The sequence below is a fragment of the Aptenodytes patagonicus genome, chromosome 1 (genome assembly GCF_965638725.1).
Source record: "Aptenodytes patagonicus chromosome 1, bAptPat1.pri.cur, whole genome shotgun sequence".
NCBI classification, from domain to species: domain Eukaryota; kingdom Metazoa; phylum Chordata; class Aves; order Sphenisciformes; family Spheniscidae; genus Aptenodytes; species Aptenodytes patagonicus.
The window spans coordinates 154,983,762-155,011,572 of NC_134949.1; the positions used below are offsets into that span (position 1 = coordinate 154,983,762).

Below are 27,811 nucleotides of genomic sequence, written 5' to 3' on the forward strand. Positions count from 1 at the left end.
TCTCACATGATGGAAAGCCAACAAAGCTCTGCTCCAAATAGAAAGGTTGAGCAACTTCAGGTGATGGAATATGGGAATGGTGGCACCAGGCATTCACATGTCTGTTCTGGTAAATACCAGACAGAAGTGAGGGTCCCTGTACTTACTTCATGAGTGGGTGCCGGATTCACCAAGGACTGGTTTCACTTGTGCTACACAGGTCCCCAGGGCACGTGCAGTTACGTCTGGCACGTCCTGGACGCACCGCAGTGCATGGGTAGGATCTGGTTATTTGAAGACATGAAACATCTCTGCTCCCACCGAGCTGCCAAACGGGCATTAGCCCCTCACCGTGGCAAAGCCAGCACGCTGAGCTGGCCACAGGGCTCTCATGCTTGGCAAGATCAGCTGGGTCAGGGCTTGCCATGAGGGCAGCCTGAGGGAAAACTGGCATCCACGCAGCGCTGCAGCCAACTCGGCCGCCCCAGGATCACAGCCTGAAGGGGAACTCAACCCAGCTGTGGCGGCTCAAGGAAGTGGGTTGGTAACAGAGAAAACTGGGTTAGCTCAAACCTCGGGGAGGTGCCCAAAAGGAGGCCACACAGGAGGCCACCATGAGGGCCAGCCGGTCTGTGCCAGGTGCTCGCATGCCCTCGGGGGTCGGTGAGGGCTGGCCGGCTCGCCGGACCCCCCACAGACATTCAGCCCACCCTGAAACAGCCGGTCGGGCACCCACCGCCGCCAGGGCGGGTCAGGCCCAGCCCGCGCCCCAAGCCAGCCCCCAACACAGCCCCGCCGGCGGGCGGCGGGCAGCGGGCGGGCTCCCAGGCGGTGCAGGCGGCGGGGCGGGCCGGGGGCGGCCGCTGGGAGGGGCGGGGCGGGGCCTGCTGCCCGCCTGCCCGTCGGGTATGTGGCGCGGGCTGGGGTGGCTGGCGAGGGACGGACGGAGGTGAGGAGGGGCGGCAGGCGGCTCGGGGGCAGCTGCCTCGCTCCCTCCCAGGGCTCGGCTCGGCTCGGCTTCCAGCGCCGCCGGCGTGACGGGGAGGGCAGCGGCGGCAATCGGGAGGGGTGTCCGGCTGCGGCGGGGGCTGGGGGGCGGCTGGGTTTTTCTTTCCCCGCGTGTCTCCCGCCGCTCCGTGGCCCGTTTGCCTCGTGTTTGGCAGCGTGGGGAGCGGGCGGTGGCGGCGGGAGGGTTCCCTCCGGCCCGGCGTCCCCAGGCCGGTCAAGGTGTCCGCGGGTTGCGGCGAAGGCGGGGATGAGCTCCCCGGCAGGTAGACTGCAGTGCTGATGGTTTCCAAAAAAACAAACCCAAAGCCCTCGGTTTCTGTTAATTTCAGACGTGTTTTGAGGCCGTGTGTTTTGATGTGCGGTGCGTTTGCACAATCCCGTTACCTCTGCATGTGGCTGCTGGTTTTCCAGCTTTTATGGCACCAAATAGCTTCCTTGGAAGTAATTTTTTATTTTGCATTTGTGTCTGCTTCCTCGTTGTGTATTGCTGAAGTGCTGAACGCTACCACATTTTTTTAAAGTACTTGTAATAGGAAGCAGGATAAAGCTTGGTATAAATCTTCTTGACCTGGTAAAACACTACAGAAACTATTTATTGCATAACTGTGATCAAACAGGGGCTCTTTTTTAACTGCTTGTATGACAACAAGAGCAAGGCTTTGGGTGAAAGTGATGCCTGCAGAAATGTCAGTATCAAAGCTAGCGAGGAGCTGCTCTGACAGTCCTGGACCTGTGCTGGGCCCAACCGAGACGGTGCTTGGCAGCAGCCTGTGGAGCCACAGCCTAGTATGAGTGAGCTATCCTTTAAAAGCTGCGGAGCTGAATCAAGGTTCAGGTTTGTTTCCAGCGGCAGCTCTTAAGTTTGGAGCGTTTTCATCAGGGACTCGAGCAAAATGCTGGATGTGTTTTGTTTTTCTTCTTCATAAATTCGGCAACTGCATGCTTGTTTGACTTGACCGTTTCTGTGTGCTTGGATTCTCAAAAAACAGGTTGAAGTTGCTAAATGAACATGCTTGCCTTTCATATAGATTGTGAAATTGGAGTGCTGTAAAAGCTGAGAAATTGGCATAAAACTCTTGCACAAAGATTGTTTTATAACGCAGAATCCTTAATTCAGATATTTTAAATTAATCCTTAAATGAGAAATACCCATTACTTTTTTTTTTTTTTAAACAATATTACTGGTTTCCTCCCTCCCCCTGAGAGTGATACATTAATTTTTTAATACTTTGCATCACTGTATTTTTGATACATACAGTTTTATCTGCATGAGCCCTTCTGGTCCTTTTAAATGCCTCTCAACTGTACTTTGAAAATGTTAGTGGAAAAGTAATAACTTACTTTGGACTTAAAAAAGAAATACTCCACATTAAAGTCCACGTTACTTTATATTGACAGGTATCAGGACTTGAAATGACATAGAAAAGTCTTCAAAGTGCTGACTGCGAAATGAACTCCTTCCACTTGATGCTGAAAGGAGGTACTGTTTTCAATTGATTTGAATACTAATGAGATCGCTTCTTTCAAGGTGGTTTGGATGTGCTCATTGCCTCCAGTTTGACGTGAGGTGGAAGTGGGTGGATAGGTAGCTCTTCACTGTGCTAGAATCAACCACTGGTGACCGGTTAGATCTGTAGAGCTACAGATATCCATTTTTTTTTTTTTTTCCCCCCCTCCTCCTATGCTTTGGTGAAAATTGAGGCAGTACCTGTAACAAACGCTTTTGTTCAGATTCAGATTTAGAGCGGTTAATACTTTGTCTCAAAGTCGAACTGGAATTTAGCTTATAAAGATTTAACTATTGCAGGCTTCTTTGTGACTATTCTTTGATTTCTGTGACTTCATTTTGACGTAGATTCAACAGAAAGTCTTGGATAATGGATTTTCCTTAAAGGTATGACTTTTCTGTAGTCCTGCAACTTGCAGGATTGTCTGGAAAGGAGGCATTTAAGGACTAAAGTTTGTGGTCATCACTTCAGTGTCGGAATACCACAGTGGATAAGCAGATCCGCTTCTAGAGGGTGCTTGTGCATCATTTTGTGTGACTCAGCATTCATGCATGCCCCTGTAAAATGATCAGCTGCATTTTGTTTATATATTAAGCGTGTTAGGCAGGAAAATTGGGACCTCAGGAAAGTGGTAGAGTGGAAACAAAGTATAGTCTGTTAGAAAATTTGCCTTGCTTTGCTGTTGTGGTTTAACCCCGGTAGGCAGCTTAACAGCTTACTGCTATTGACAGGAGTAAGCACAACAAGGAACAAGGTGTGGACTGCATGAATTGTGGTGGGTTGAATCTTGTCTTGGTGGTTGTACTTTGGACCTAGTGGCCATGCGTGGGTTTGGTTCTCCACACCCTCCCCCCCATTTCAATTAAACTGTATTAAAATTTTACTTAAAAAGTTAATGCAGTTCTTTCATGTAGGTATGCCACTAAATTGGGGCACTCTACACCTCTATGCTATTATGTTGTTTGCAGAGATGATAATGAGTTGCCTTTGAACCACAATTTCTGTGTTGTTCTTTATGGCTCAAAGGCTAAGGATCTGTTGGTCGCCCTTGCTGTAATGAGTCCCCATAGACAGTGATCAATACTGAAAGCCACTTAAATTTACAGCGATGTGCTGATATGTAATTGAGGGGCTACTGTTTTGAGCACTTTTTCATTGTGTTGGCCTTTGCAAGGATCTGTCATGTCTGCATGTTTATAAATTATTTAGAAGTAAAATCTTTTAAAAATTGGAGACAGAAAATTTGGAAAACAAAGATAGTTACGTGTTTTGCACCACTTCCTGAAGGGCAAGTTTGCTAATTCCACTGCATGCGGACTTAGGGACCCAATATGTCTCTAAACCTGTTCTTATGGCATTTAAAGTTGGCAGCGTGCCTAAGGCAAATAAAATGGCAAGTTCTGTGAAGCAAGACATCCTGCAAAGAACAAAATGTCAGTACCTTAAATTAGGTCCACATGTTTTCTATTTCTGTTTTCAGTAATTTTAGAAGTTTGAAGGAGCAGTAGTAAGTTGTATTTTAACTATGGGAAGATAAATATTAGGAAAGTAACTTGGAAACCAAACCTTTTCTTTTTTAGTAGCTCAAACCACAAATGTGATTGGTTGGTGGTGTGGGGTTTTGTTTGTTTGTTGTTGTTGGGTGGTTTTTTTCCTTATTTCTTAAAAGACTTCACGTACATTTTTTTCCTTTGAGCCCAGCAAGCTTTGAGCTGAAACAGTTTTACAGTTTTCCAAACTAAGTATGTAGGCAGTGTCGTCAGTGAAATTGCCATTCTCTCTACATAAGTGAGATTTTTTGAGCTTCTGTGGTTGTATCACAGGGGCATTTCATATTGCTGAGACTGGGGTAGAAGGCACTACAAGGCTAAAGTTGTTAGGTATGTGAACAAACATCTGCTTTTTAAATAAAGTTTGCTGTTTCACATTTGTGGATTTTGGGTAGTGTTTCTCTGTATATTCTGCTTAAGAAAAAGCGTAAAAACCTTGTGTGGTCACTTGAAGCTGTACTGGCCAGAATAGAAATGCTCCATATACTGTGAGGTATTGCAACTACAAAAGCTAGAGGCTTCTCCCCTTCTTTCCAGAGTTTTTAAGCTTTACCACTGCAATATTTGAAGGCGGTGTGTGTGTGAATTTTGAAAGAATAGAAATTTAAAAGAGCTTTAGCATACAATATTAGAAAGACATCCACCCTTGGTACTGGAGACCGGTAATGGGTGCAAAATGTAAAGCTTAACCTGTTGGATTGCTTAGTTATTCTTATCTTGCTCTAAATTTAAGTATTCTTTGTTTCCTTTTAGTGGTTAAATCTGTCTTACAAAGTGGCTACTTATGTCTGGTTTTGTTGCTTGCTTGACACCTGTGTAACGTTATCTAGTTTTTGACAGAAACTTCATTTTCCAAAGGTGTTTGCCAGAATTCTTGGTCAATCTTTACTGCAAGTTTTGTTGTTGCTCTTTTGCTTTAAATCATCTCTCTAGTGTAGGCAGAGGGATACTCTTGCTTTTACATTTAGGATGTCTGTAGAAAATTTTGGTTTTGTATGTGTACGCTGCTGTCCAAATGATGTGTTTTGTAAAATCCTTTTTTCCCCTTCTCCACTCCCCTTCTCCACTCTTTACAGGTCAACTGAAATTCCAAGAATGATGGTCAGCTCACTGGCAAGTTACAGGAAAACCACAAACAAGGCAACTAAATAAAGACTATGGTATGAGTGCTTTGTCAGATAAACTGTCCAAAAGACATACATACTTGGAGGCTGTTATATTAAAGTGTTGAACTCTGCTCTGTGTGTCCCTCCCTACTCCCCAACACTTCTGCATATGAAATGTTTCAAAAGAAGGAGCTGGTGTGGTTTATTTGTCACTAAAGTGAACTACATAGGATATAAAAGTAAGTCAAGGCCATGTGTGTTTTTCAGGGAATACAATCTCTTCTTCCAGCCATTTCTAGCTGGGTAGAAGACAAATATTAACTAGGACCTGTGCAATGAACGATTTGCAATGGACTGCTATGTGGGAAACCAGATTGCTTTAGAGTGAGAGGGAGCAGCGTGCAAAATAGTCAGGAACTGAGGAAAGGCAAGACAGCCAAATGGAGACTTTAACCTACAAGGAGCTGTCAGAAGGGAAAGGTGTTAAGTGTTTGCCAGCTGGCTGATAGTAGGAGGCTTGGGAAGGGCTCTGATGACATCTTGCCAAGAAAAAGCAGGCGCATCTGAGAGGGGAGCAGGACTTGGTTAAGATTTAGAGGTTTCATGGAAACCACTTGTGGGCCATGAGAGCAGTGGGTGTCTGTTCAGTCATGTCTCTGTTGGAGAAAGCTGCAAAGAAGGCCTGAGGTGTGAAGTGAAGCTACAATTCTTGAACACTTTGTTTTGTGTCTGACCACAGCAATTCATATTAGCTGCGGTTTCCACACATGTTTGGCTTTAGACGCCAGTTTAAGTGCCAGGTCACACTGGAGTTTCAGCGTGCTTTTCCTCCTACAAAGAGCTACAAGTTCAGCTGCTCTTAAAAGCAGTGCTGCCTCAACTGTACAAGAACAGTTCAAAGAACGAAACCTCCTACATCTCTGTGATTGTGTCTCTCGTAAACGTGTGGGAAGAGGAATAGCTTAATCAAGCTTGGTTTCTAAATTATACAGTATAGCTTAAATCACTGTGTGCTAGCATAACTTGTCTGTCCTAGAGGATTGGTGGGTTTTTTGGTTTTGGTTTTTTTTTTTTTGGCTTAACTATGCTGGCAAAAGAAAATTACACTTTATGCAAGAGTTATTCCAGTAGAAAGCTGAAAACTGAGCAGCCTTCTGTGGAGGCCAACAGTTGCTGTAGTTGAAGTCTTCAAAGGCTGAGGCTAAATTACCAAACCCATTTTTTCCCTCCCCAAGATGACTAATGCTTCTCCTGATTTTTTTAAGGAGTAATGCAGGGTACAGAGGACAGTGCAGCTTGAACACTCTTACCACACTAATGGAAAAAACCTCTTCTTTGCAGCAAAAGATGACATCTACATTTTTGCTCATTGGTCATGTCATTCTACTGATACCTCTGTCCAGTGCTGGTAAGTTAAATATGTTGTTGAAATTACCATTTTAAAAAAGAAAACCTGCAAGAGAGGAGTTGTGTGTATTTAGTAGAAAAGAGTTACTGAGAGCAAGTAGTGGATTTGGGGTTTGGTTTTTCTTCAGCATATTGAAGATATGCTGAATGCCTCTTCTTGGATTGAAGTTGCACTGGGGATGGAATGGACAAATTGACATAAATATCTTTAAATCTAGCTACGTAAATTTAGGGTACTGAGGCTTTGATTAGCCTCTCCCTGATTCCTATGAAGAAAGTCCGAAGAGATTGGCTTCCTTGACTTAAAGTTAGCTGTTGAATGCCTTCTTTAAGAGACATGCTGTAGCTCTAGTCCTGAAAGCAGTAGGGCTCAGTTTCCTTTACAACTAATTAGTAATATTTTTAATGGTAGATCTAATTTTTTCAGTAAAGTTTAGGACTACATAAATTAATGATGCTTGTCTTGCTGCTCTTGGCATAAGCAGTCTAATATTAATGTCTCTGAATTAGTTTAAGCTCCATAGGGACCTACTTGGAAATCTTTAAATTGGGTGATAGGAAGGTGGTGGGACTGCAAAGATTTCTGAAGACTTTTTTTATTTGGAAATTGAGTACATTAGCTTTGTATTTATACAGTCATTCAGCAAGATTTGTAAAATCAGTTCAGTCAGATGTTTTGCAGTTTCATAGGAATTCAGTGTGGCACATGTATGCAAAAGTTTGGAAGCTTTTAAAATCTGTTTTATAGCCAAATGGCCTGCTCTGTTTCTGCTAAACTGATATTCTCCAAGTAGTTTTCGCTTGCAGATTTAGGTTCTTGATGACTTCTTGCAGTATCTGTCCTTCTTTCTCTGGTATTTTTTTGGCTGATGTTTAAAAAACTGCTTGCTAGGCTGCATGATTGTGTCTTGTCAACTTGTTACACAGCCATAATTATAGAAATTCTGTTTATGCTCGCCTTTCATGTGATGTTCAGAATAATGTTATTAATTTAAAGGGCCTTCTGGATAAAGATGACAGAAATTGCAAATGTAGTAAGTATAATACATTATAGTCAAGACTTCTTAATCTAAATACTGCGCCTGTCCAGATCTCCTTTGTATTACGACGTGTTGGTTCACAGACTACTTTGATGTGTTGAGGTCTTGATCTCATTCCACACTGTCTTGTGCTTCAGGTCAAAAAACATCTTTCCATCCCCCCCCCCTTTTTTTTTTTCGTAATTTGTTTTTGGCCCCACAGTCATAATGGCCAGAGTACTGTGAGGAGCTCTGCCCTGCTACTGTGTGCACCATGCTTTTCATAGATAGTATCTACATTAAGAATCTGGTAATTCTGCAAAAGTACTAACATGCTCAAATAACAAGGACACGACAGGTGAGTTGTGAAGCTTGTGTTGCCTGGTGAATCCCATGCATCTTCTTACACCCTGGTTTGCACAGAGGCTGTTGGACTTACGTGCTCGTTGCTGACTACCTTAATAGAGGGAAGTTGTGGCTTAAGCTTTGTAAAATGCGTCGTTTAGATCGTCAACCAGAAGGTGCTAAACAAACAAAAAATGGTAGCCTTGCGATGTTTTAATGGTAAATTGTTACAGAAAGTTTATTTTCTAATTCTGTGTAACTTGGAATGGATATTAATACTTCTAAAACATATACAGATTAAAAGCATTCATATTTTTTCTTTTTTTTTAATAGAAAAATGCGTTATTTGTGATTACTTTGTGCTTGTTGGAGAGCCTACAGTTATTAGTTGCCCAGTAATTAGATTGCCAGTGCTTCACTCTGATTACAATCTGACGTGGTATAAAAATGGTAGTGCTACACCAGTAACCACAGAGAGAGACGCCAGGGTCCATCAGCGAGGGGGCTTGCTTTGGTTTATTCCTGCAACGCTGGAAGATTCTGGACTTTATGAATGTGATGTAAGGTAAGGAAGGGAGGAGGGAAACAACTGGGTTGCTAATGCTTACAAGTGTGATAATATATTTGTGGAACTTGAGTGTACAGAATTTTTTGTTCTAGGTAGAGAGCTTAGATTAGTTAAAAGCATTGTTTTGACCATGCTTTTTGTTTCTGTGTGCAGCCTTTTTTTTTTTTCTTCTTCCACACATGTAGCGTTGCAAAAGTGGTTCATACAGAAGACTCTCTATCTTAAAGCATGATAATACTAACAATGGTCTGTGTGGTTTGTTCATTTGTTTTGTTTGTTTGTTTTGGATGAAGTGTAAGGGCACAGGGAAGAGTCTTAACTGCTTCAGCTTCTCCTGTGTTCAAATTGCTGTTTGATACTGACAGATCAGAAGAACATTTGGGTTTCTTCATTGGATGTGGTTTAATGGAAGCAGGATCTAAGAGGAGCAAACTCTGCATGTTATGCAGTATCACCACATACAGACTTTCTGGAGAGCTTAGCAACTTTTTGGGAATCCTTTTAGAAATTTACAAATTAAAAGGCAGAAAACGATTCTTATGTTTTATTTTAAAACATTACCAAATGTTACTGGTCAAAAATGAGAATGAATGTGAAGAGCAAAGCAATGCACTAGACAGCTTTAGAGACAGTGAAAGTAATGCATCCCCAGTACTGCTCAAAAGATCTGAGTGCACAGAGAAGAAGAAAAAAGGAATAGATTCTTTTCACCTCTTTGGTACTTTAAAGCTCTTGCCATATTTACAGCTCAGATTAGTGCACTGGACTTCACCACTTCAGGTGGTCAAATCTTATTTATAATGACTGAAATTCAGTGTGCTGAACAGGAAATTAATTTTGGGAAGGCACACAGAAATTGTTCTTTTCCTCATGGTCTTGCCACAGCACACTGAGAACAGCCAATGCAGACTTTTTGGGTGACCCAAAACTTGTTTTAGTAGTGTGTAGTTATGTGTACTGGTGTGCATACAGTACACCCATTATGCTGAAGGCATTTGGGTTGTGAATGTAGTAACAGTGATCAGCAAAAACATCCAGTGTAGGCACAGGTCACAGGCTTTTGCACCTTCCTGCTCCAGAGTTGATAATGAAGCTAAAATTGGAAGTCAGAAGAAATGTAATCCTTTTAAAGCTACCGAGTTAAATAACTTTAATTTAGTCTTTCCTGCTATGTTTCTAGTTACTCTAGCTATGAGATGTGTTCCCATGGGCACCTCACATCCCTGGCTTGCATAATGTCAGCAGGACAAAAAAACTTGCTGAAGTTCAGTTGTGTTAACTGTAGGCTACATTTTGTGCATCAGTCACTTAAACCTTAATTACAGAGCTTGTCAAGGTGCAGTATATAGAAGTTGAAGCCAGGACTGTCAAAACATGCAGTTCACTCTTCTGAAAACTTCTCCCTTAGCATGGCATAGAGAAATGAAGAGTTGAGCAATGAATTAATAGAGAGTATTCCTGTATTTTTGGCATAGGCTTCTGGTTTCTAGTGCCATCTCTCCTCTGCAGAGCTACTGTACCACAGGTTCTTGTGAGCTCTTGGTCTGAAGTGGTTTCACACTTATATTGCACCTTGATGTATATGTATTCAAAAGCTGTCTCTCTTCTGCTAAGAGTTACAGCCTGTTTTTCTTGATACATCCCTCCAAGGAACGCTGAGATGAACCTGTCTTCTCCTGTTCATTTGGCACTGAGGGTGTTCCACTGCAGATACGTTTTGGGTTACCCTGCACTACTGTGTGTTGGCAAACGTAGCGCTGAAAATGGCAAGGCTGGGTTGGTGCTGTGGGCTCTGTAGAGTGTCAGCTCTGAGAAGTCCTAGCATCCCCTCTGGTGCTTCCAGAGCAGACTCCACTTCTGCTCACAACACAAAATCAGAGCTTATTCCCATCTCTTGGTCTGGAACAGGGGGTGAGGAGCTGAGGGTGGTGTTTAAGAGCTAGGGAGGCTGCAGCAGGGGTGTTAGAGGCAAGGCTGGTGGAGATGCTGAAGTCCCTCTCCGTAAACTCCTTGACTTGCTGGAAACAAGGAACCTTATTGTTAATGACCTGACTTGTCTGCTGTTCTAATTACAGGAGCCTTAACCACTCGGACCAAAAAACTATACATTTAACAGTTTTTAAGAACGATAACGGTTTGTGTTTTAATGGAAAAATGAAGTTTGAACAAAAAGTAACGAGCACAAATACTGGAAAGATTATATGCCCTGATCTAGAACACTTTAAAGATGAAGACAATCAGCCTGAAGTACACTGGTATAAGGTATTGTGCACGTGTATTTCAGATATACAAGATAGGAAATATTCTATTTAAAATGTGTTATGAAGTAACTGTGAAAAGCAGCTTTTGGAAGGGAAGGTTTATTTTCTCTACAGTTTGAGTAAGGCGTCTATCTTGCTACACTGTTGAGGAGTTGTAAGGAGGTATGGGAGGCATATTTTAAAAAAACAGTTGTCCATCTTTGGATCGCAAGTTTTTTCAGTCAAAAACGTGTTTTGGTTTGTTGATTTGTGAAAATCTAGTTTATCCTTTGATTATTTTATGTAGATAATAAGTTTAAAAACTTGTATGTTTCCTTAAATACAAGGCTCTGCATAATTATTTCAGTTTCGCAGAGTATTAGGCTTGTCCTGTCTGTTGATCATGGTGTGATATTCTTATGCCTCTTACTCTGATTCTGCCAAAATACTCTGTAGACTGTGCAAGCTTAGAAACATGTATTTTGTCCATGTTAAGGTACAATTATAAAGTAGTTCAACTCTTAATTCTGATGCTGGTATTAAAGTAGCTACATGGGCCTGTACGTGTAAAATAACCTTCGTGCTGCACCTATGCATCTTCTTTTGAGATGAAGTGATTCTAAACTGCTTATAGGTCAGGGAAGAGAAGGAAGTTTTTCACTGTATTTGCATTGCCACAGAAATGGTAATACACCCAACAGCACGAGGCACTGCTACAGCAGCTCATTCATCTCAGTGAAGTAGGAAGGCAGGCATGTATTCTCATAAACTCTGCTACATGCGTAATAACTTTTATTACACCTGAGATAGATAACTGTCAAGTTATTAAACGAAGGCAGTGAACTAAAACACAGCATTTGAAAACTTAAAGGATTGGCTGCAGTGATTTTTAAAAAGTGCAAATGGAGCAAGATGTCATCAGACTTCATGTTACAGCGTAGTGATGCTTGGATAAGAACCCACATTGTGGCTTTCAAAAAAATCAGTATTTGGCAAGTATTCTAATAATCAGTAGAGTTCAGTAACTTATTTAATTATCAGATTATTAGTTTTCTTAAATCACAGGTACTTTTGATATATTTAGGAGTGTAAGCCTGGATTTCTTGAAGACAAGCGACTTCTTTTGGCAGAGGGTGCAAACGCTGTCTTCATTTACAATGTAACTGTACAAGACAGAGGAAACTACACGTGCCGTATGGTATACACATATATGGGAAAACAATATAATGTTTCACGAACCATCAGTCTAGAGGTTAAAGGTGAGTGCATTGAGGTTATTCTCTTCTCTTTTTGGCTCTGCTGTAAATATTTGTATGCAGGCATAAGCTATTTGGCATGTTATTTTTCAGCTCTGTGAAATTAGAATTGCAAACCTTCTTTAATTTTTTTCCTGAATGCTAAAATTAAAATAGAGTAATACATGTTGCTACCCTTGAGCATTGCTTCTGAGGAAGAATTGTCATGGGGAAATGGGGTTAGGAATGAGAATTAGAAGGAAGCAGTGGTTACTGGGGTGGGGGTGTGTGCTTTTGCTAAAACAAATAATGCACCATTAAATTAAATCTTAAAAAAAAAAAAGAGAGGAATTTTTGCTGAGACCATCACAGCAAAACACCTGCTTGTGGCCCTGTTGGTAAACTTGCTTACAAAGTTCACTAGAATCTCAATTGATGGGAAAGGAGATGTGACAAGCTGTATAGATACTATAAAGTTAATAAATCTTCCTCTGGAAAGTATTGGCTTACTGTTGGCACTTGATTGTGCTTTTCTGCATCTAACAGGACGCAGAACTGGCTGTCTCACTCTCCCAGTACTGTCATTTATTGCTGTGATCGTTGTGATTGCATCTTTGTAGGCAACGTTGCTGATGACCTGACCAGTACCGTGATAGTAGTCCTATCAGAAAAGTTGGCTGGAGGTAGAGTGTCCATCTTTTTAGATTAAATCAAAATTCTGACTTTAGATAAGTGATACAAGAACAGTGGGTTGTTAGCAGCGAGTCTATATATCATGCAGAATGATACAATTCCAGCCCAGTTTAAGTGTGTGCTTGTTTACTCTTTTACTTAAATACATATTCACCTGATCTAGGAGGTGGTTGATACAATCCCTCTTTCTCTTCCTTATCCATCTCTCTGACAAAGTTAATCGCAGTTTTTGGTTTTGTGTTTTCTGGTTTTGTATTACTTTTGTATCAACTGCCAGTAAATTTGAGATTTTTTTTTTTTAAAGGTATTTTTAAGGTAAGCTGAAGCCTTTTGTTAACTTGGAAGCTAAAATAGAATAATTTGGATAGAGTACAGCAAATCTCATGAGATATTTTCTGTTGTAAATTTGAAACTGGTAGTAAGTATGGAGCTACAACAGTACCAAACAATAAAACAAAACCATTGTAAAACTATCAGTTGAAGTAAGTTGTGGAACTCTTCTTGCCTGAAGAATTTATTTTTCTCTTTGTTTCTGTTAGAAGGACCACTGCGGATGAGACCAGAGTTTATTTATCCGAAGAACAATACAATTGAAGTAGAACTTGGTAAGTAGTTACTATTTAAGAAGTCATTAACATTCAGTAAAACAAATAAGCTCTCGGTCTTTCTGAAGTAACACGTGAACAGTTCCACTGACTTCAGCAAGAGTGGGAGATAGGCACGTGGATTGAGGATATCTGGAAGACAGATGATAGAACATGATTCCCGCAAGTAATTTGCGGGGGGAAAAACTGTGTGCCTAAGACTAGTCTCTCTTGAGTGGCAGTGTCTGGTGGGATGCATATATTTTTTTTATTTTATTATTGCCATCTGTCCTTTGTACCACTTCTCAGTGTCTATGTCTTGACATATCCTCGGTATCTGTGGAAATACGGTTACATATATGTAACATGTTAGAGTAGTTACCAGCTGACCAGTTCAGTAGTTTTTCCTCCTCCTGTATGTTTCCTGTCTCCCTTCCCTCTCCACAACCTGGATTTTATTCCTCGTTCTAGGGTATTAAAAGGTTTCAGATACTGATCTTTTGTGAAACAGTGAGCTGCTAGTTGATGGATATCCCAGGTATTGTTTATCTTAGAAATTTCTTAAACAAGAGATTCTGGATGTAAGGAATAACTTTCTCCCAGTGAGGACAGTCAGGCAGTGCAGCAGGCTCTCCAGAGAAGTTGTGCAGTCTCCATCCTTGGAGGTTTCAGAACCCGACTGGCTAAAGCTCTGAGCAGCCTGGTCTGACCTCAGAGCTGGCCCTGCTTTGAGCAGGAAAGTGGACTAGAGACCTCCCAGAGTCCCTTCCAACCTCAATTACTCTGTGATTCTATGAGCCAAGTATATGGTATGCAAGTCTTTTTCTAGGGCAAACCTATACATGTTTAGATTGCACCATATATCGGATAGAATTGTGTTCTGCTGATGTAGCCCAGAAGAATGAGTTTTGGAGCTGCTTGAACTGTTAATTTTTTTCTTGTTTTGCACCAAGGAGAACTGTTTCAAACAAAGTATTTGATTAAAAAGGGCATTAACTGATTTTGGAGAAGTGTGATTGGCTATTTACTAGAATTTCTTAGTACAGGATCTAAGCTGTTTTGTAATCTTTTGAGGAAGGATTATTACCAGTTAGGCCATTAGAGAATCTCTGAGGAAAGGTTGTGTTGGGGCACTGGCATCACATAGGAGCTGGGGCCAGAGCATTGTGGATTATTCTTATGTACGTCACGTTGATGGTAGTCCCGCATAACACGGCTACTTCTGCTGCTGCTTTTTCTGACATTGAGCTTGTAAATACTGCATATATCAGGTGTTCTTTTCTCATGTTGAGGCTTCACGCTTCTTTTCACATTATGTGAAACATTTTGTCTGGCCCAAATTCTAACTTTGAGTATATGGTGTTAAACTAAAGTGAACAGTACTGAAATACTGGTGGGTTTTGTAGTTTGGGGCTCTTTTGTTGTAGTTGTTTTGGTTTTGTTTTGCTTTTTTTTTTTTCTTTCTTTTCTCTTTGACCTCAACAACTTGTGAAAGATATCTCATTCAAAAGTTGCCAGGTTCTGGTGAGGATCAGTAGATTTTGACCAGAATAATGAATGAGCTTTAATAGAAATTATGTTCCTCCAAAGTCCAGAAGGCTTTGTTTTAAACAGTGGGAATATTCAGGATCTGACACAAACAGTATTATCTTATAGACTTACAGTCCTGCAGGCTTCAGATGGTTATCTAATTCTGTTGGAAGTATTCAGAAGTGGCTCAGCAGCCTCTTCTTTTCTGGTAATTACATCTTCTCTGGCTTCATTACAATTCCATGCCTGAAAAGCTTTATTTGTGCTCTTCCACTAATAAAGAAATTTGTTCACCAGATCTTAGACTGAAATAGGGAGACTTGCCACAGTCACTTTTTTTACCTCACACAACCCTAATCTTTGTGTGTAAACTTTCCTTTTCCTTTGTTATTGTAACTGTGGAAGAAATGAAGTAATATTACGGTGGGGCTTCCATATACTGCATCTCCCACCCATTAAAATATCATGTAAATCTTGTCCCCAGTTCTGACTGGTAATTAGTTATGACTTCCCATTTAATTCAGAAAAATTCTTACCAATGCAACCTCTACTCAGAAGGAGTCTGATCTGCATAGGCCCTTAAAAGGCTCTTTAATTTATTGAAGACATCCTTTAGGATTTTCTTAATCCTTGATAGCACTTGCTGAGAAAATGGAGAATAGAGCAATTATTAGTCCAGGGGCTGCCTGTGACTCTCAGCCTATATTAAGATGTGTTATGCGACAACTTGTTTAGACTCCTTATTTTAGAATAGCATTTGGTCCATATTTGTTATGGCTTGGACACTGTATTGATGAAAAGTTGCTGATGTATTATCGGGTGCCTTAGACCAGCTAAGATAAACAAATCCAGCTTTGATGCCTTACAGACATTAGGAAAGCAGTCATGCATGAGACTAAAAGGAGACACAAAGCCTTCACCCACAAGTGGGTTTATTGTGGCTACTGAACAACTACAAACGATTCCCTACTATGGGGGGACCCTTTAAAGGAAGTTGGTGAAGGTTTTTTTGTTTTGTTTTGTTTTTTTTAAAAAGGCACTGCCATTCTGTATTGGGTTTGCATGGCAAGGTTTTGGTAGCGGGGGGGGGGGGGGGGGGGCTACAGGGGTGGCTTCTGTGAGAAGCTGCTAGAAACTTCCCCTGTGTCCGATAGAGCCAATGCCAGCCGGCTCAAAGATGGACACACCGCTGGCCAAGGCCGAGCCCGTCAGTGATAGTCGTAGCACCTCTGGGATAACATACTCAAGAAGGGGAAAAAAACCCCAAACCTGGGCAATGGCAACTTCAGCCAGAGAGAGGAGTGAGAATATGTGAGAGCAACAACCCTGCAGAGACCAAGGTCAGTGGAGAAGGAGGGGGAGGAGGTGCTCTAGGCACCAGAGCAGAGATTCCCCTGCAGCCCATGATGAAGACCGTGGTGAGGCAGGCTGTCTCCCTGCAGCTCATGGAGGTTAATGGTGGAGCAGATATCCACCTGCAGCCTGTGGAGGACCCCACGCCGGAGCAGGTGGATGTCCAAAGGAGGCTGTGACCCTGTGGAGAGCCCGTGCTGGAGCAGGCTCCTGGCAGGACCTGTGGACCCGTGGGGGACCCATGCTGGAGCAGTCTGTTCCTGAAGGACTGCACCTGTGGAAGGGACCCACGCTGAAGCAGTTCGTGAAGAACTGCAGCCCGTGGGAAGGACTTGTGTTGGAGAAGTTTGTGGAGAACTGTCTCCCGTGGGAGGGACCCCACGCTGGAGCAGGGGAAGAGTGTGAGGAGTCCTCCCCCTGAGGAAGAAGGAGCGGCAGAGACAACGTGATGAACTGACTGTAACCCCCATTCCCTGTCCCCCTGTGCTGCTTGGGGTGGGGGGGAGGTAGAGAAAATCAGGAGTAAAGTTAAGTTTGGGAAGAAGGAAGGCATGGGGGAAGATTTGGTTTTATTTCTCGTTATCCTACTCTGATTTGATTGGTAATAAATTAAACTAAATTTCCCCAATTCCAGTCTGTTTTGCCCATGATGGTAATTGGTGAGTGATCTCTCCCTGTCCTTAACTTGACCCACAAGCCTTTGTTATATTTTTCTCTCCCCTGTCCAGCTGAGGGGGGGAGTGATAGAGCGGCTTTGGTCCAGCCAGGGTCAACCCACCACACATTCAGAAGTAATGTTCTCTGCCTGGTATCTTTAGTAGGATGCTGGAACTTTGCTCCTGTTAAATGCCTGCCTGTGGGGCAGGACCTGGAAAAACCTGTATGAACCTGGAAACACCCGTATTTTTGAATGAGAAGTAGCAGGATGTTGTGGTTTAACCCCAGTTGGCAACTAAGCACCACCCAGCTGCTTGCTCACCCTCCCCACCCCCCGCCGTGGGATGGGGGAGAGAATCGAAAGAGCAAAAGCAAGAAAACTCGTGGGTTGAGATAAGAACAGTTTAATACTTGATATAATAGAATAATAGTAATAACAATAATAATAAATTGTAATGGAAAGTAAAACAACAAGAGAGAGAAAAACAAACAAAAAAAACCCCAGGGAAAGGAAATAAGAAAACCAAAACTGATGTGACCGCTCACCACCTGCCGACCGACACCCAGTCAGTCCCTGAGCAGCGATTGCTGCCCACTGGCCAACTCCCCCCAGCTTATATACTGAGCATGACATCACATGGTATGGAATATCCCTTTGGCCAGTTTGGGTCGGCTGTCCTGGCTATACTCCCTTCTTGTGCACCTCCTTGCTTGCAGAGTATGGGAAGCTTAAAAGTCCTTGACTTAGTTGTTGCTAAGCAGTGTTTATACTAAAACATCAGTGTGTTTTCACATTATTCTCATGCTAAATCCAAAACATGGCACTATACCACCTACTAGGAAGAAAATTAACTCCATCCCAGCTGAAACCAGGACATAGGAGAAGGTTGTGCAGAAACTTGGCAGTACGTTCATGAATGTATAGAAATCGAGGGCATGGAACACTTAAGGGGTTTTCTTCCTTTTGAAGAGCCGTGCAATGGACTAAACCACATCTTTAGGAAAAAATCATTATTGCAGTGGAAGGACATGAGGGAAGAGATTGGGGGGGCATCTGTGATTTCTGTGTGAACTCTTGTTCAAGTAACTGCTTTGCATGTGAGCTAAAGGTTTATTCCATACTTCTGATAGAGACTGTCCCTTGGTGGAAGCATCTAGATCTGATGTGGTTCTAGGAAATGAAACATTGAGATCTTTACATAGGTGAACTGAGAGCCCACCTTCTCCTATCAAATCATAACCTCCATGGGTAAAATACAGAAGGAAAGGACTCCAAGAAAGCTGCTTACCTTCCTGTAAATGGAGCCCTCTGAGATACCTTGGCAATAAATATATGCTGCTACTTTCTTAATACTGAGGCATTCTGTAGGATCTGGACTGTTGGTGGCAAAGGAGCTGAGTGACAGGTGAGCTTGCTCTGGGAGCAGGGTGTGAGGGTATTCAGAAACCATCCCAGTGGCCAGTGTTGGCCAAAAGACTCTGATCTGGAGTAAAGATATGCGTGGTCACTAAAAATAGGATTCAGCTCCAAGGTGTAGTTGTCTACACATGGGTACCTGTATATGAGCTAGAGGCCTTAATTCATACTATTATCAACGGGGGCTCAATTCAGTTGCCTACACATAGATGCCTAGTGCTGTTTCGGGTGATCTGGTTACCCTAGCAGTGCAGGTTTTTTGAAGATCTGGAGTCCTATCTGCCAGCTCTATATGAATGCCTTGGATGCTGGAGAGCATCTCGGATGTCACCATACTGTGTACATGCAACTGATTAGAGCCTTGAGATCTTTCAGTGGAGTCTGGAGAGCCATTCAGTTGATAAGGTCCAGGTGTCTACTTTAACGTGAGTGGACTCCAGCAGAGCTGAACTCTGTTACTAGCTTAGAAATCTAGCTCACATGTAGGCATGAACATTTAGACACCTACGTTTAGGGTGGAATTTATATCCAGATTGGAGACACCTAAGTGTGGATTACAAATGGATGAGTTTTAAGGACTCTGCTTTTCATAAGGTAAGTGGGTTTTTCGACATCCCTCCTTTTCCCAGCTGTTCCCTAATCACTTGATCCTGCTTCTGTTACAAGACCTTCAATTGCCGTATTTAAACATTTTTTGTAGGCTCTCATGTAGTTATGGAATGTAATATATCAAGTGGCATAAATGGCTTGACTCCATTCTGGCAAGTTAATGATGAGGATGTTGATAGCTTTGATAGCACCTACAGGGAACAGTTTTATGAGTAAGTATCCTTATACATTGAATTGTAAGTGCATTTCTAGGTGAAGTAATCTGCAATAATTTGCAGTGAATTCACCATAAAGTTGACTACTGGTCAAATGTCAGTAGTCACTGAAAGACTGATTAGAAGTCTGCATCAAGTACACTATGTTCTTATTGCTTGGTTTAAAAAAAATAAAAATTATTATAAATACTGATGTATCTGATACAAATGTAATGAAGCAATCATATGCAGGTTTTTGTAATGCTGTTGTGAAACGTATAATGTTGTAAGGCTTATTTATGCATTTGTTCTTATGCAATCCTTTTTGCTAATAGATTAAAGCCTGCCCTCTATCATTAATATGGGAAGAATAGATTGTTCCAAGACAAAAAAAAATCACCCCACTTATTTTTATTTGTGGAGTTGGTCCTTTTCTAAGTACAGACACAACTGCTGATCCTCAAGAACACAAAGCAGAAGCTCTTGTTGCAGGACACTTAGGTTTTTTTTTTGTTCAGGAAAATTAAACACAAATTAGGCTGATAAAACCAGCAATTTCTTTCGAGAGAGCAGGACCTTTGTTACTCAGTGACTGGTCTACGCTGTAGCAGAGTGTGGATGTGCTGTTTGCTTTCTCATTGTATCAATCACTGCTGTTAAATATAACCCTTAAAATGTAGTGCAAAGAAGAAAGAAAAAAAAATCTCAGCTGATCAGTTCACACTCATGCAGAAGCATTGCTGTCTCCATGAAGTGCCATCGGTGCAAAATATGGCTAGAGAGTTAGGTTGTGGACTGCTTTTAAAATTATCTTTTTCATTCATCTGTATCTGGCCTCCAGAAGGAATCGTGGTTCTACTTTGTCCCCAGGTTCCTTTAGTGGGAATTATTACTTTCATTATAGATCTGTATACTTGGTTGTTTGCCTATAAATATTAGGGCCCCAGCTTATCATCTTTAAGGCACAACTAAGTCCATTATTCTTTAGGGCATGAAGTTTCTCAGCTTCACCAGTTAAGACACACGTGCAACTTTGTGTAGCTATGTTAAAGTTATTATAACTGCAGCTTCTTCTGAAACCAACTTGGTGCTGCTATTAAACACATCTTCCTGAAAAGCATTTAATGTATTTAATTTAAAGCAATTCTCTGTTAAGATTTTTGGCTTGCTTGGAAGTGATCTCCATTTCTAATCACTACCCTGCCTGATAATTTTCCCATGCCAGAGATGGAATACGTCTGTGTATTCTGGAATACATCCTGTGCAAGTTCTAATTAGGATTAATAGTTCAAAGTAAGTTATCCAGTATCAGGGAAATTAATCTAATTGCAATATTTATGTTTTCTTTCAAAAAATAGTAGCAATTTCTCAGCAATTAAATTTGTGGAGCATTTGCTAGTAGCAAAGCACACTGTAGGCATGGCCAACGTTATGGACTTGAGGGCTTACACCTAGGAGGTAAGTCTTTCCTCTGCTGGGAGGAAAGTTAAAACTTACTTGAACAAATCTGAACATGTTGCAAAATGACGAGGTTTGTGTTGGCATCCCATGACAGAAGTTGTTGGCAATTATGTATGTAATAGAAACTCGTTCTTTAGGATGTTCTGCAACGTGAGTTTTCCTCCTAGAGTACATAAGGTCATGTCACTTTGGTATACAGGGTAGGATGCCAGTTTGTAGGTACCTTCCTACTGCAGCCCCTCCCACCTTACACTTGTAAATCTACCTTAGAGCAGGATGGTATTTAGCAGGGTAGCATATTATATCTCCAAGCCTCTTGCGGCAATAGACAGCAGACATAAAGGCAGTATCACCATGTTTGTTGTCATTTGGCACCAGGGTCACCCAGCTTTTGTGAATTTTGTTCATCATTATTTCCCAAGTTGGTTGGTGCCATTGACTGTGGACAACGTGGGCTCGGGGAGTCTGTTAGTATGCTTAGAAAGGTCTCTGCTTCATCATCAGTATAAAGAATCCTGGAAGATAATTTTTCTCCTGACACTTTTATTACTAGTTATTACTGGTTTGAATAGTTTTTCATTCACAGAATCATTTAGGTTGGAAGGGACCTCTTGAGATTGTCTAGTCCAACCCCACTGCTCAAGCAGGGTCAGATAGAGCAGGTTGCTCAGGGCTGTGTCCCATTGAGTTTTGAGTATCTCCACAGGTGGAGACTTCACAGCTTCCCTGGGCAACCTGTTCCAGTGTTTGACCACCCTGACAGTAAAAAAGTGTTCAGGTGGAATTTCAGATGGGAGAGTGTTTCAGTTTGTGCTCATTGCCTCTTGTCCTGTCAGTGGGCACTACTGAAAGGAGCCTGGCTCCCCCTTCTCCACTCCCTCCCGTCAAGTATTTACACACAGTATTGATAAGATCCAGCCCTCACCCCCTGCCCCCAAGCCTTCTCTTCTCCAGGCTGAACGGTCCCTCTGTATCTCTCATATGACAGATGCTCCACTCCCTTAATCATTTTCATGGCCCTGCACTGGACTTGCTCCAGTAAATCCATACATCTCTCGTACTGGGGAGCCCAGAACTAGCCCCACTACTCCAGGTGCTCCCTCACCAGTGCTGAGTAGAGGGGAAGGATCATCTCCCCCAACCTGCTGGCAGCGCTGCTCTTAATGCAGTCCAGGGTGCTTGGGGACTGGTTATTCCTCCTCAGGTGCAGGATTTGCATTTTACTTTGAACTTCATGAGGTTCCTGTCAGCCCATTTCTCCAGCCTGTCAAGGTTCCTCTGGATGGCAGTATGACCCTCTGGCATATCAGCCATCCCTTTGAGTTTTGTATCATCTGCAAAACTGCTAATGGTGCACTCTGTCCCGCCCAGCAACCCAATGTGTGTGGAAAGTGCCAAGTCACCTCTGGTCACGAAGCTGTTTGTTACAGGGGTGATATTTACTGTGCTTCACTGGCTTCTTAGGTTTATAGAGGTAAAAAATGAATGTTCTTGTATTTGTGGATAGATGAATCTATCCCATATTAAGCACTGATATTTCAGTTTCTTTACAGATGTTTCCTTTTTTACCCTTTTTTAATGACAGAGAGGGGATGCCTCATGGTCTTGCTGTATCTGGAACAAAATTTAACATCTCAAAAGTGAAAGTAAAGGATTATGCTCATAAATTTTTCTGTCACTTCATATATGGTACTCAACAATTTACAGCCTACATCAAATTGGAACGCCCAGGTAAGAGATCTCATCTTGATAAAATGGTGATCAATGATGCTTACTTCTCAGTTAGTTTGACAACACCCTACTTGGAGATAAAACTACATGATGTACCGTTGTGCAAAGTGGGCAATGCAGCTCAATACCTTTCTTTGTGATTTTTTTTGTCATATTCTTAGCAAAATTAAAGAAAATAGCACTTTTAATTTGCTTTGTCTTCTCTCATTCAGTGTTTTAGGAAACATTAATGAAAGACTCCAATTTATTTGAAGCACATATGAGACCTCAGTGGAATACTGTGCTTCATTTTACACACTTGTACTTAAGGAAGTGTGTGGATCAGAGGAGATTGTGTCTAGAAGAGCAGTGAAAATGGCCAATTCTCTAAAAGAGCTGGGGGGAAGACATAACTAAGTATGGAACAGGCTGTCATAAGGACATGAATGTATATGTGGACCTGCTTGTCCTGTCCTTCAGTGCCAAATAATGGGCTCAGACTGCCAGGAGAAAGAAAGAAAGAAAAAAAAAATCTATATAGTAGGAGAAACTCTAACAGTGATGATAGTGAAGGAATGAAATAGATTGCTTGGAAAGGTTATGGACTTTCCATTACTGATGCATGTGCTGTGTTACCACCTTCTAGATAGGCTCATGCATGTTGATTGGGAGCATCCTGCCACTTGCTGGAGACCCCAGTCTTGTGCTCAGAGACAAGGATAAGTTTGACCTGTTGCTGGCTAGCATGAAATTTTCTTTTTAGTAGATGAACTTAAAGGTAAAGTGAGCTTTAAAAACTCAAATGCAAGGCTGAAGAAATTAATTCTTTTTATTTAAAAACAGATACACAGAAAAGCAAATCACCAGATATTATAAGTGCCCATTTTTATTTATTTTTTAATTTAGCTGCAGAAGATTCTCTGGTCTATTGAGTGTGTATTGAGCTGGCTTTGTCAACTGTGAGCCGATCCTTTGACAAACGTTATTCTCAAACTTACCTTTAACTGGCCACACTGTAAACAAATAAGTGACTGAAAGTGGATCTGAGCTCTAGCTTGTTACATAACTGTAAGTTCTTCGTAAAGATCGTCAGGGTAGGATTTAACCTCAGAAATCCTTTAATATGCATGAACTAAAAAACGCAGTTTATGGAGGGTGTTTGTTCCTTTTAAGGACAACAAATGAGTAGGTTCAATGACAGATCTTTGAAGAGGCTAGACACAATGGAGAGCTGGTTGGTCTGGGCAGAATAGCATGGTTGGGAAATCACCTCCCCACCTCTGACTTTCTTGCTTTCTGACTGATAAAATTTTGTATAAGAATTTTGTATAAGAATTCTCACTCTACTGCTGCACTGGGATATACGTCAATATTTTGGTGTTTCAGCTGAAGAGTAGCCTCATTTGTCACATTGCTCAGGTATCTTTTCTCTGAAAGATAAAAGTAGGCTTGTCGAGTAACAGTATTTGCAGAAAGCATACATGAAAAACTTGCAGTCCTATTCGTTCATTCCTTTTTTTTTTTTAATATTTTAATGACTAAACAATTTTCAACATATCTTTTGTCTGTCTTTGGTTCTAGCGTATAACTGTTTGTTTTCTCTCTTCTTATTCCACGCTACTGCAGCTCAGAACATTCAGTGTTACTTAATTGGAGGAGGAGTTTCTTTGGTATTTTTAGTATTTTTTACTCTCTTTATCTACAAGATCTTCAAAATTGATGTTGTGCTTTGGTATCGGGACTCCTGCCATCCTTTCCTGGGTAAAAAAGGTACGTTTGTGTAACAGTGCTCTGTGTTGTAATGAGCCTCTACCTTCCCTTGCAAAGCAATGAGTTAACCTCATGGAGCACGATGGGTCTTCCTTGGGATTTTTGAAAGGATAACATGTTTTTAGGATGTTTAGAATTAGTTCAGGTAACAAAAGCATCTACAGAGGAAAAATCAGCAACTTTCCAGGAATCCAGTACTATCGTTCCTTTCCCTGAAGACCCACTTCAGTGGTTTGAATGCTGTTCTGACAGCAGTTGTTGAGATTGCTTTTAATTACTGTTCTTACAGAAAGCAGTAATACAGTGGAATTGTTGGGTGGTTTTTATTTTCCATAGACGAACCAGGACAAATTTCACTTTCTTTTGTTTTCTGTTTGAAGGCACTTCTGATTATTTTACTTTCTGTAAATTCCTGGCATTCAGAAAAATGTTGATGGGGTGCTGTCTCTGGGAGTATGTTGAAATATGGGTCATTTCCAAACATCTGAGAGGAGGTACATGGCTAGAGAAACAGAAAATATCTTCTAGAGGTATTGAGGTTCTGTTAGATTTCTTTGAAGTCTTCTAAATTTGGTCTTTCTGAAAAGTTTGTTCCAAAATACCTAATACAATTCAGACCTTGAAATTTGCCAAATACTTTGTTTTTGTTTTCATGTCTAAGTGGTCGCTGTGTTTTGAAACTCCAGGTTACAAAAATGACCTATGAGTTACATGGCAGCTGGAATTTTAAGTATTCAGTGTTACTGCTATTTTTCCAGATAATTCAGTGCTAACATTTTTTTACTTAGAGTTCAAAAAAGAATATTCAAACCTGCTTAATTTTGCAGGTCTCTCTTGCCTATTCAGATCCAGCATACTGAATTCTAGAAGGCCTGATTCTACAAATCTTTCAGGCTTAGTATAATTGTACCTGCTTAGATAATAGCAGGATTAGGACCAAAAATAATGATTCAAGTGGGGGAAAAAACAGAGTTCAAGATTTTTTTGCTTGTTTGCTTGCTTGCTTTTGTGTCTTTAAAATCAATTTTTCTCTTACTTCTATTGCTCACTCTTTAGTTTCAGATGGGAAGATCTATGATGCTTACATTCTGTATCCAAAGAACAGAGCGAGCTGCTTGTATTCATCAGATATTTTTGCTCTGAAGATACTGCCAGAGGTCTTAGAAAGACAGTGTGGATATAACCTCTTCATATTTGGGAGGGATGATTTACCAGGAGAAGGTAAGCTATCTGAAGACAAATTACACTAAGTTTTCTCATTGGCAGCTGCAAATACAACTCAGAAACAGGCATTCAATCAGATGCAATTCTAAATATCTCCCACCATCGAATGAGCTATGGTTTTCTTACTCTCTTTGATGGAGAATGAGAAATGCAGCACTGGGTGCTCCCATGAAGTCTGTTTATCTCAGCCTTTCCCTTGTCATTATTTAGCCCTTCCAGGTTTTTATGTCTGGCTAGCCTAGACACCTGGAGATGGAAGGATGCTGAGGGGAAGAAGAGTTGAAATTGTGGTTGTGAATTATGACTCATGGCAGGAAACATGGAAAAGCAGGTCTCGTGAGTGGCATGAAAAGAGCCCGTTGCTTTGAGGTGCCATTTGATAGGATGACCTCTCTACTGTTTCATTTTTATTTGCTCTGAGAATTGCTGTCAAACCAGCGGGATGCAGTAAAGGGTATAATGGATGCTTAGACAGTGCAGGTGGAAAAAAAAAGAATGCAAAGCAACACTAAGTTATCAGGAACGATCAGCTGTATCAAAGACTACTTGTCCCTAGTGAAAGTTCTTATAAAGCATTGCCTTCCTTGCAAGGCTTTAAAATCCTTGTGGAGGTTTCCTCTATGTGCATATGTGCATCAAATTTAAATTTCTAGCATCTGACACTGAAAATTGCAAAGTCTGTCCCACTGACTGCTTATGTGAGGTGACATAGTGAAAGTCGTCTGACTCCTTCCTGGTCTTATGACTTTAAAAAGATAATACTAAGACTGAATAAATTTGCAGAGTAGGCCTTAAATAGAAGGTTTTGTTTAAAAAAAAAAAAAAAAAAAAAAAAGGGGTGTGTGTGAACAAACCTACATGAGGTAGTTTGTGGATCACTTTTTTTACATCTGAAGGCTTTTGATAGTGGTTTGAGAAGGAAGGGTTCCCTGAGAAGTAGAATCTAAAGTGCTGCTTTATTTTTCCAGCTTGAAAAAATGCAATAGTCTGTCAGGGTTAACCCATATGGTTTTTGTGTGGTATTTACCATATTTTTCTGTTTTGGAATTAATTGTCTGGAATGCCATTGAAGGGAGGATTCTTTGCTTTCTCTTCCACTTTCATGTAACAAAAAACAGTTAAGCATATCAGAACAAGCCATTTAAGGAAAAAGGTCATAGTTTTATCTAGGCCTATGGTTTTGGAACTTGTTTTTTTGCAGTTGCACCTATGATGGTAATAAAATGGCATTAGCGAGATAAGTAGTAGATAGTTGGTAGCTCTTCTCTTCTTATGCAAAACAAGAATACAGACATGCAGTCTGATGGGGTCAGATTGTGTTGCATTGGCTAGATCTCTTCTTGTTGACTAACCCAATGTAACTGCTTGCATGCTCTTACCCTAGAATCATAGATTCATTAAGGTTGGAAGAGACCTCTAAGACCATTGAGTCCAACTGTCAACCCAACACCACCATGCCCACTAAACCATGTCCCTAAGCGCCGCATCTACACGTCTCTTAAGTACCTCCAGGGATGGGGACTCAACCACTTCCCTGGGCAGCCTGTTCCAATGTTTCACCACTCTTTCAGTAAAGACATTTTTCCTCACGTCCAATCTAAACCTACCCTGGCGCAACTTGAGGCCATTTCCTCTCATCTTATCGCTAGTTACTTGGGAGAAGAGACCAACACCTGTCCCTATTTGTGAGGTAAAGTGTGTTGGCTCAAATATCGAACAGTGAATGAACCAGCTGCAACATGTTGGTAACAAAAAATAAAAACATACAGCCTTAATTTTGCACAACCTTTTTCTCTACAGCTCTGATCAGCACTGCTGATGAAAAAATCCGTCAAAGTAGAAGAGTGATAATTGTTTTAGTACCAGAACCCTCCTGTTACAGTATTCTAGAAGATGTGTCTGAAAAGCAGCTAGGCATGTATAATGCTCTTATCCAAGAGGGCATTAAAGTAATTCTCATTGAACTTGAAAAAATACAAGATTATGCAACCATGCCAGAATCCATCAGATATATTAAGCAAAAGCACGGGGCTATCCGATGGAAAGGGGACTTCTCAGAAAGGTCTCACTCAGCACGTACCAGATTCTGGAAGAAAGTGCGCTACCACATGCCATCCAGAAAAAATGGATCTTCATCAGGATTGCGTTTATTACCAAAAGACTTTAATTCTCCCTAAATAACAAAGGAAAAATGACACTTAATGACTGATTCAGTTCACATAGTTGGTGATGGATTGACTGAAGGTCACATGTATCTGTTTTGTGCAGACAATCTTACCCAAATTTTCTGTATTGAAGGTACTACAACTTCATCTGCAGATGTGAATAATTTTTTCTTCTGGCCAGATCAACAGAACGCCTTAAAATGTTGTCAGTAGCACAGTGATGACATGGAAACCACATAGGAAGCACATGAGGCCTTTTCCAAGAATTGCACTGTGATTTGGTGGAATTCTTTTCATGTTAAAAATGGAAGGGGGGAAAAACTATCAAAAAACCAGAAAACTTGTTTTTTGCAATTAAAGGTTGAATATGAAGGGAACTATATTAATTATAATTGTGATATTATGTAATGGGCATGGTTGATGACAGTAAATGTTTTTGTTTCAATTTTTTTAATGAAATGACACAAAGCTTTTCTTTG

The 27,811-nt window shown here is 41.2% G+C and overlaps 1 protein-coding gene across 3 annotated transcripts; it reads left to right on the top strand.

The window, feature by feature from the left end:
- Nucleotides 1-890: 890 nt before the first annotated feature.
- On the top strand, nucleotides 891-27,805 carry LOC143171043 (interleukin-1 receptor type 1-like). 3 transcript variants are annotated; one of them, XM_076359809.1, is made up of 13 exons: nucleotides 891-928; nucleotides 2,386-2,467; nucleotides 5,122-5,390; nucleotides 6,493-6,559; nucleotides 8,256-8,487; nucleotides 10,566-10,752; nucleotides 11,815-11,989; nucleotides 13,198-13,263; nucleotides 18,900-19,020; nucleotides 22,049-22,194; nucleotides 23,800-23,943; nucleotides 25,000-25,164; nucleotides 26,968-27,805. In XM_076359809.1, exons 4-13 carry the CDS (start codon nucleotides 6,499-6,501, stop codon nucleotides 27,342-27,344), a joined length of 1,674 nt encoding a protein of 557 aa, XP_076215924.1. In that variant the 5' UTR covers nucleotides 891-928; nucleotides 2,386-2,467; nucleotides 5,122-5,390; nucleotides 6,493-6,498; the 3' UTR covers nucleotides 27,345-27,805. The 3 variants fall into 3 exon arrangements, with proteins under 3 accessions (XP_076215924.1, XP_076215916.1, XP_076215907.1); XM_076359801.1 differs by having other exon boundaries at nucleotides 5,122-5,205; XM_076359792.1 differs by lacking the exons at nucleotides 891-928; nucleotides 2,386-2,467; nucleotides 5,122-5,390 and having other exon boundaries at nucleotides 6,469-6,559.
- Nucleotides 27,806-27,811: the final 6 nt, after the last annotated feature.

Bases quoted from the DNA above. Each gene is read 5' to 3' on its own strand.
- LOC143171043 (XM_076359792.1), top strand. From the start codon at position 6,469: ATGGAAAAAACCTCTTCTTTGCAGCAAAAGATGACATCTACATTTTTG. The intron at 22,195-23,799 runs GTAAGAGATCTC...ACGCTACTGCAG, and splicing joins CATCAAATTGGAACGCCCAG to CTCAGAACATTCAGTGTTAC. The intron at 23,944-24,999 runs GTACGTTTGTGT...CTCACTCTTTAG, and splicing joins TCCTTTCCTGGGTAAAAAAG to TTTCAGATGGGAAGATCTAT.